Source organism: Oryctolagus cuniculus, chromosome 7 (assembly GCF_051225735.1).
Source record: "Oryctolagus cuniculus isolate XC-2025 breed Fujian yellow rabbit chromosome 7, ASM5122573v1, whole genome shotgun sequence".
In the NCBI taxonomy this organism is placed as follows: Eukaryota; Metazoa; Chordata; class Mammalia; order Lagomorpha; family Leporidae; genus Oryctolagus; species Oryctolagus cuniculus.
Genome location: NC_142873.1, coordinates 45,720,680 through 45,729,782, shown reverse-complemented (window position 1 = coordinate 45,729,782; position 9,103 = coordinate 45,720,680). Strand labels below are relative to the sequence as shown.

Below are 9,103 nucleotides of genomic sequence, written 5' to 3'. Positions count from 1 at the left end.
AACCTGAGGGAATTCGGGTTGTTTGGTCCCTGCTTTGGCTCCTTAAAAGGGACCCCCAGGAAAGGCAGGACTGTCAAGGCCACGTGGGGCAGAGGAGTGGCAGGGCTAGCAGATATCCCGGCAGCTGCAGAGCCTGGCTGTCCTCGTGTGTGTCTGTATCGTTCAGTTGCCCCTTCACTGATCCACATCCCACGCCCTTCTTTGTAGACGTGAGGTCTTCTTTGCACACATACCAAAAGGATCAGTTTAGCTTTTTCTACCCTCCCAGGCCTGGATACACTGAGTGAGTGATACATACAGAGACCACTCCTGCCCATCTGGTGCAATTCAGGACGCCACATCCACAGCCTCCCAGGATAACCAGAAACACCTGTTAGTGACCTCCACATCCCCTTCAAATAGTAGGCAGCACATAAGCCTTGCCTGTGCTATGCATTAGGATCCAGAAGAGAGGCCATTTTCCATCCGCATCAGCCCCAGGACTTCCTTCTCTCTTTCTGCTCACAGCATCCTCCACGTGAGTTCGGCGCCTGCGCACAAAGGCCTCTCGGCGGGATTAAGGTTCGGGTGACGTGATTGTCAGGCAGCGAGTGTCGGAACAATGTCAAGTGGAAAGTTTCATCACCAACGATGAGCCAACGAGCAGATGAGTGGTTGGGTGAATCATGGTTGCCATGTCTGACGCGGCAGCCTCCAAGTGTCCCATTTCCTGGAGGCAGGGCTTGTTCCCTGCATAAAAAGCCAGCTGGCTGGGGATGCCACAGCAGATCCTAGTGGCCACACAGCCTGCTCTTCTCTGAACACCAGGTGAGTCTCTCCACTAGGACTTCTTTCCTCTAGGTATTCGGTTTGTATTGAAATCCCCTGGGCATTTTTGGTGTCTTTTCCCCCATTATTGAAACTTGGTCTCAGACATGCAAACTATTATCCACCTCAGAGGTTCTAGGAATAGCTTTGTTTTACAAGCAACGATGATTGGGCTTGAAGGGACTGTGCACATAATCAGTCTGCCCGATCCATACTTGCAATGTCCACAACAGGACCTGGAGGAGTTAGCACCAGGATGAGGGGTGAAATCCAGGTCCACAGTACTTCTACTGGGATCTCCATTTCTTTTGTAGTCAGAATTTTATTGCAGAAAATTTTATTCCTTGAACAAAATTTTGTAAGAATTTACAAATTTGGCACTTTGGCAGCTAGAAAATAGTTTAGGCAACAGGAATATATTCCATGAACTTACTATTGATCACTAAGAGCTAAAACACAGCATAGTAATAGGTCCCTGGTGATCAGGGCACATGTGGTCTTAGCATCAGGAGGCGAGTGGGGAGAGGCTGGAAGGCTTGCTCTAGAAAATCCACCCAACGGTGCCCCATGGGATGTGTGTGAATAAGTGGTTGCTTGGAAGCTGCCACTGTGGTTGAGTGGACGGAAAGCACTGAGGCAGAGGGGTGTGTGAGCCAGGGCAGAGGTGGAACCGTGCAGCCTTCCTGGAGGTCAGAGTTGCCCTGTACACAGTACATCATTCTTTTTATCGGAAATGAGTGAATGGACTGAAGCTATTGTGACTTTTTCCCAAAGAACTTCGTGTTTCTGTGGGTTTCAGCAGTTTAAGTTCACACTCCTTGTTGTGCTGTGTTGCTAACTGGGTTTAAGATGTGCTGGAAGAGAGAGAGAGCATGGGAGACGCCTTGCTCAAGCAAAGCAGGACAGATCACTTTCAGATGTCTCCTCTCCAAAGGCTCAGGAGTCACTAATGTCAGGTGCAGCAGTTAGGATCCCAGTTGGGATTTATTTATTAATTAATTATTAATTAGAAAGAGATAGCAAAAGTATTCTTGTGGTGAAAGAGAAAGAACACCTGCTCAGTAAGAGACCTCTAGTGATGTTGAGCATCATTTCCTCCTCAATTGTTTCCATTGAAAATCAGCCTTTCTCTCCTTAGGACCAGCTGCCACGGAAACATGAGTTCTCAGCAGCAGAAGCAGCCCTGCACCCTACCCCCTCAGCTGCAGCAGCACCAGGTGAAGCAGCCTTGCCAGCCTCCACCCCAGGAACCCTGTGTCCCCAAAACCAAGGAGCCCTGCCAGCCCAAGGTGCCGGAGCCCTGCCACCCCAAAGTGCCTGAGCCCTGCCACACCAGAGTGCCTGAGCCATGCCAGCCCAAGGTGCCGGAGCCCTGCCACCCTAAGGTGCCAGAGCCGTGCCACCCAAAGGTGCCGGAGCCCTGCCACCCCAAGGTGCCTGAGCCCTGTCCAACCGTCACTCCAGCACCAGCTCAGCAGAAGATGAAGCAGAAGTAGCGTGATCCACAGTCACGCCCTCCAGGAGAGGAGCACCGCGTGCTGAGCAGCTTCTTCCCATTCTGCTCAGAGGTCCCGTTAGTGACCTGCAGTCACAGCCCCTCCTCAGTGGCACCCTAACCTCACGACCCGTGCAGCTTTCCTTCCCACCCACTGTAGGAAGTAGGAAGCCTCCAGGCAGGCTGACAGTGTTGGCTCCCAAGCCAGTTTCCAGCTGCTCAGAATTCATCTGAAGACCGATCTGTGGTGCAAACAACTGAATCGCGTTTGTTTTGCCTTCATTAAATTCACTTTTAATTCCACACCTGACTGTGTGTGCTGTTGTCTGACTCGGCTCTTTCATTCATTCTCCTCCTGAAGCAGGCACTCTACACACACAGAGGTTGGTGAAGAAGGGCTTTGTTCAGAAGGAGGTTGGTCCTGGCCATGGTCCTGGGAGGCTGCCCCACTAAGCAGTGCTGCACTGCTAAAGGGAAGTTCCTGCAATGTCAGCCTGAGGCTGTAGCTCTGGGCAGCCAGGGCTGCAGCAGGCTCTCTTCTTGCCATGCAATGAGGCGTACTGCACTTTAGTTAGGACCTGTCCACGCTGACTCAGACTGTCTAACCCTGAGTACCCTGCCCCCAAACCTGGCTTCCAGACTACAGACTTATCCAGCCAATTCAAGTTTATATCAAGGAATTCTCTTGCTTCCATATATGTGAATTGTCTCTTCATCCATTACTTCCATACACTCACAATAAAAATTCCCAAACACACGCACTTTTGCAATCCTATTCAATTCTTTCTCTTCCATTCTCTGAGTGCCCATGCTGTGTCAGAAAAGGGATGAGGAGGATGTGTTGTGCTGCCAGGAGCATTTGCAGTTTCCCTGGAGGAATGTGCTTCACTCCCCATTCAAACACACACACACATGCACGCACACACAGGATAAGGTGTACTGTCATATCCAAGTTACACCTCCTGGAGCCAAAACCACCTAACCAAATAAACAAACAGGAAAAAAAATAGGTCTGATCATGCTATGACTATTAGTTTGTGTAGGCTACCTGCAGTAACAAAGAACTCCTATTGGCACACTCATTGCAGAAGTTATTTCTGCCTCATGTCCAGGTCCAAGGTGAGCTGGTAAAGTCCTTGCTCCATACAATCGTAATAGGACCAGGTTCGTTCTCTCACATGCACGATCATTGAGTGCCTTGACCTCCTCTGAACATGCTGTGATTTCACTCTCAATCCCCTCAAAGTATCTTTTGAATTCCCTTGTGATTTATCCATTGATTATTTATGAGTGTGTTTATGTTGACATATCTGTAAATTTGGCAGATCTCTTTCTGTTGTTGCTTTCTAATTTTGTCAATATAGCTGGAGAACACACTTTGTATGATTTAAAATTTAGGTTACCTATTGATTCTGTGATATAACTGAGTTTGCATCCCTCCTAGAGAATGGTTCATATGAACTTGAGAAAAATGTGTATTCTTACATTGTCAGATGGAGTGCTACCCAGACGTCTGTTAGGAATACTTTTTTCTGAGGACAGGGCTGTGACTTAACATGTGAAGCTGAGGCCTGCAGGGCCAGTATCCCATATGGGCGCCGGTTCGAGTCCCAGCTGCTCCACTTCCAATCTAGCTCTCTGCTCCACTTCCAATCTAGCTCTTTGCTATGGCCTGGGAAAGCAGTAGAAGATGGCCCAAGTGCTTGGGTCTCTGCACCAGCATGGGAGACCTGGAGGAAGCTCCTGGCTCCTGGCTTCAGATTGGCACAGCTCTGGCCATTGTGGCCAATTAGGGAGTGAACCAGCAGATGGAAGACTGCTTTCTCCTATCTCTCTCTATATCTCTCTCTCTCTCTCTCTCTCCCTCTCCCTCTGTGTTACTCTTTCAAATTAAAAAATAAATCTTTTTTTTTTTTTAAAAAAAGGAAGAGTTGGTCTATGTGTTGTTCAGTACTTCTATTTCAGTGTTGCTTGTTCTTGTTTTTCTTTCATGGTGAAAGTGGTGTATTGCAGTCTCCAGCGAATACTGCTGAGTTATCTATTTCTCCCTTCAGTTTTGTCAGGTTTTGATTCAAGCATTTTAAGACTTTAATGTTAGTTTAATTTGTTCAGGAGCTCTTCAGTAACTTAACAAAGGCAGTTAATAATAATCAATACTTGTTAGCACTGTAATTGCTTCCAGTTGCTTCTCCTACAACTACAGATTTAATGGTTTCCTGTAACAAACAACAATCCCTCCTAGTCTGTGGTTAATCCTCCACTAAATAAAGAATTTATTGTTTCCACAGGTTCAGTTACCCATAAAACTGTGGTCCCAAAATATTAGATGAGTATTTCCAGAAATAAACACTCATTAGTTTCAAATTGCACACTGTTTTTAGGAACACGATGAAATCTTGCACAATCTTCCTGGCGCCGTGGCTCACTAGGCTAATCCTCTGCCTTGTGGCGCCGGCACACCGGGTTCTAGTCCCGTTCAGGGCGCCAGATTCTGTCCCAGTTGCCCCTCTTCCAGGCCAGCTCTCTGCTGTGGCCAGGGAGTGCAGTGGAAGATGGCCCAAGTGCTTGGGCCCTGCACCCCATGGGAGACCAGGAGAAGTACCTGGCTCCTGCCATCGGATTAACGCGGTGCGCCGGCCACAGCGTGCCAGCCGCGGCAGCCACTGGAGGGTGAACCAACGGCAAAAGGAAGACCTTTCTCTCTGTCTCTCTCTCTCTCTCACTGTCTGCTCTTCCTGTCCAAAAAAAAAAAAAAAAAGAAGGAAGGAAGGAAGGAAGGAAGGAAGGAAGGGAGGGAGGGAGGGAGGGAGGGAGGAAAGAAAGAAAGAAAGAAAGAAAGAAAGAAAGAAAGAAAGAAAGAAAGAAAGAAAGAAAGAAAGAAAGAAAGAAAGAGAGAGAGAGAGAGAGAGAGAGAGAGAAAGAAAGAAAGAAAGAAAGAAAGAAAGAAAGAAAGAAAGAAAGAAAGAAAGAAAGAAAGAAAGAAAGAAAGAAAGAAAGAAAGAAAAGAAAAGAAATCTTGCACAATCCAACTCTGTCTTGCCCTGGGCATAGTACTGTCCACCTCTGGGGATGTGAGTCCTCTCCTCTTCCCTGGTGCTCCCTCCAAAAATGCATATCTGTCCATCTCAATGTAGAAACATGCATTTTGCAACTTACTTTACTATGCCATATAAAAGAAGTGATTGCACTTTTAAATGAGTTTGATTCATTGATAAAATTAAGATTTGAAGCAATTTTTATCCCAGAAAGCTTCCTTGGGCTCCATCCCAGCAAGTTACTCTTCCACCCAGATAAACACAGGTGTGCCTCAGGACAGTAAAGATAAGACTAATCCTTTCTAAAATTTATAGAATCATGAATCATGTCCTCTTTAGTGTAAGTCTTATTTCAATCATTGTAATATTTTAGTGATGTTCATACCTAGATGTGCACTTTCATTAGCAAACTTAGGAATCCCTGCCTATTCTGAATCAGTGTCTCGCTTTTCACTGATGAGTAGTGTTCCATTAGGAATTTGTCCATTTTACCTACTCACCAAATGATGGTCTTCTAACTTATTTCCAAATTTGGCTACTAGGAATACATTGGCTATAAATGTATTCAAGTATTGTTTTCACTTACCTTAGATTAAGATAGAATTGCTGCATCACATGGTAAGTGTATTTTTAGTTTTATAAGAAGCTGGCCGCTGCTTTGTGAAAGGGTGGTGACGTTGTATGTTGGTACAGTGTGTGAGGGATTCACTTGCCTCACTTCCACATCAACACGCAATATCACTAGTCTTTCTAGTTTTAGCCAAGTCTAATATGTTTGTAGTGGTGTCTCCTGTAAAATATAAGTTAAAATTTATGACTTTTATTGATTTGTTTGTGTTGTTTTTTTGTAGTTTGCATTTATTTGACAGAGTTACACAGAGAGAGGGAAAGACAGAGTTGTGCTCTGTTTTTTGAGTTGTAAGAATCGAATATGACCGACCTATGGTTTGTCTTTTATTTTCTAAGTAGTTTCTTGATGAGTAGAAGCTTTCAATTTTGATGAAGTTAAATTAATGAATTTTTTCTGCCTGGGGATTTTTGTATTCAAAAAAACTTTGCTCAATTCACTTTAAAAACATGTTTCTCCTATTTTTCTTCTTAAAGCTTTATTATTTTAGCTTTTATATTTAGGTCTTTTATACATTTTGGTTTCATAGCTTGTATTTGACATGAGGTGAAGGTCTACATTCATTGTTCACTCTATGGGTACACCGTAGTCCTAGGAATTTTTTTTATCAAGAACACTACCCTTTTTCTATTAAAATTCTTGGGCACATTTGTAAAAATTAACCAATTGGTTGTGAGTGTGGGTATTTTGTTGGATTGTCCACTCTGTTCCAGTGATCTACGTGTCTGTCTTGATACACCAGCAAGTCTGTCTTGCTTACTGATTATTTAGAGAAAATATTGAAAGTGGTTAGTGCAATCCTCCAAATTTGTTCTTCCTTTTCAAAATCGTTTTAATCTTTTAGAACATTTGCATTTCCATATTTTTAAACTTCTTGTCAATTTCTACAATAAAGCCTACTGAATTTTGATAGATTACACTGAATCTGAAGATTAATTTCATAAGAAATGAGTTCTGCACAGAAAAGGAATCAAGCAGAAAATTAATTCATGATACAAAGAGAACATTACAAAGGTAGTTAGAAAGTGTGCTAAATCAGACTGAAAACCAAAAACAAGAAAATCAGTGTGGGCTATCTAACGTGATCGGAAGAGAGGAACTCATGGTTTTAATAATTTCTTCTACTTGAAGAAAATATGATCTCAAATCAACCAAGCTTCTACCTTAGGAAACTAGAAAAAAAAAGGGGAGGGGGTGCAATAAACTTAAAACAACTGTAATACTGGGAAGAATAGAAATTTATCACATAAAACAGAGAAAATCAATGAAGCTAAATGCTAGCTCTTTGGAAAGATCAATGAAACTGGTAAACCTCTTGATGGAGTGCTCACAATGAAAAAGAGAAGAAATCAAAAATTAACAATGTGAGTATTAAATGAGAGACATTGCTATCAGGTAACTTACATCAGTAAATTTGTCAAATTAGATGCAATAGACATATTCTTTGCAAGACACACACTGCCAACTGGGATTCAAGAAGACTAGAAAATGTTTATAGCACTATGTCTAAAGGTAATTTGTAAATGCATACTTCCCACACAGTAAACTCCTTCACTGATTTTGCAAACATTTAAGGAAGAAATAATAGTAATCCTACACTATATTTTTCAGAGAAAAGAAAAGGAAATTATACTTTCTAATTCATTTTACAAAGTCAATATTACTTTGATACTAAGGAGAGATAAAGGCAATACAAGGAAAATGAACTATCAACAAGTATCTTTCACAAACACAAGCACAAAATTTCTAGATAAAATATAAGCAATATATAAAAGGGATAACAAATCATGAATGATTTGTATTCATTCCAGGAATGCAATGTTAGTTTAATCTTCAAATTTTTGCCACAGTGACAGAATAAAGGCAAAAAAAAAAAAACACATTGTAATTACCATTTTAGTATATGAGTAAAAATCATTTGACAAGTTTAACACCAATTCATGTTTCAACACAGTCAATATATGAGTAAGATAATGAAATTGCTCACTGTGATTAAGGGCATCAGGAAATAATTTATACATACATCGTACTAAACGGGAGAAGTCTGAACACTTTTCTCCTCAGACTGAGAACAGATAACAATACCCACCTGCCCTCATGGCTTAGTAAGTGGAGGGGAAAAGTAGGGAAAGGCACACTGATCGGAAAGAAAGAAAAATCTGTTTTCCAAAGACTTGTATATAGAAAAATCCTAAGGAATCTATAAAATGCTATTAGAGAGCTAAACAAGGTCTCAGCATAGAAAGCCAGGGTTCAGAAACCAGTAGTGGCTCACATGCTCTGGTTAAGTTGCAGCTTGGGACAGCCACACCCCACATCAGAGAGCTTGGTTACCATCTCAGCTCCTCCACTTCCCGTCCACCTTCCTGCTAATGCACACCCAGGGAGACAGCACACAGTTGTTCAATACTTTGCTTTTATCACTTTTTCTATCAATCACTAAGAGAGAGATGCTTAAATCTTCACCTATAATTTTGGATTTTTCATGTTTTTTTTTCCAGTGGTGTTAATTGCACTTCATTCATTTTAGAGCTGTTTATTGGGTGTGTTTACACTCACCTGAAATGAAATTTTTAATATCCAAGACACTCTCATTTTCAAATTTTCAAGTCTTTGGTATGATTTTCCTAAACAATTTTTTCCTAGGCACAATCCATAATTATAAGTTCAAATTTTTTTTCTTGAGAATGATTTTTTGGGGTAGGTATCATGGTACAGCAGGTTAAGCCATTACTTGGGAAACCTGCCTTCCATATCAGAGTGCCAAGGATCAAATGCCATCTCTGCTTCTGATCCAGCTTCCTGCTAATGAGAAACCTGGGAGGTGGTAGATGATAACCCAAATACATGGGTCCCTGCCACCATGTGGGAGGCCCAGATGGAGTTCTTGGCCCCTGGGAGGAACAGCTGGGCTGGCTGTTACAGGCATTTGAGGAGTGAACCAGCAAATAAAAGATTCTCTCTCTCTCTCTTTCTCTGTATGTGTTGTGTGTGTGTGTGTGATGTGTGACACTCTGCCTTTCAAATAAATAAACACAGAAACAGAAACTCTGGGCCTCAAGTTATCAGTAGCACCAGGCAGTTTTACCCAGAGCACATGCCACAGGGAGTCTTTGGAGAAGCGAGAAGCTGCAAGGT

General features: G+C 42.6%; 1 protein-coding gene across 1 annotated transcript; it reads left to right on the top strand.

Moving 5' to 3' along the window:
- The first annotated feature begins 407 nt into the window (after nucleotides 1-407).
- LOC100352933 (uncharacterized) lies at nucleotides 408-2,605 on the top strand. The gene is made up of 2 exons (XM_017345602.4): nucleotides 408-807; nucleotides 1,946-2,605. Exon 2 carries the CDS (start codon nucleotides 1,965-1,967, stop codon nucleotides 2,301-2,303), a length of 339 nt encoding a protein of 112 aa, XP_017201091.2. The 5' UTR covers nucleotides 408-807; nucleotides 1,946-1,964; the 3' UTR covers nucleotides 2,304-2,605.
- Nucleotides 2,606-9,103: the final 6,498 nt, after the last annotated feature.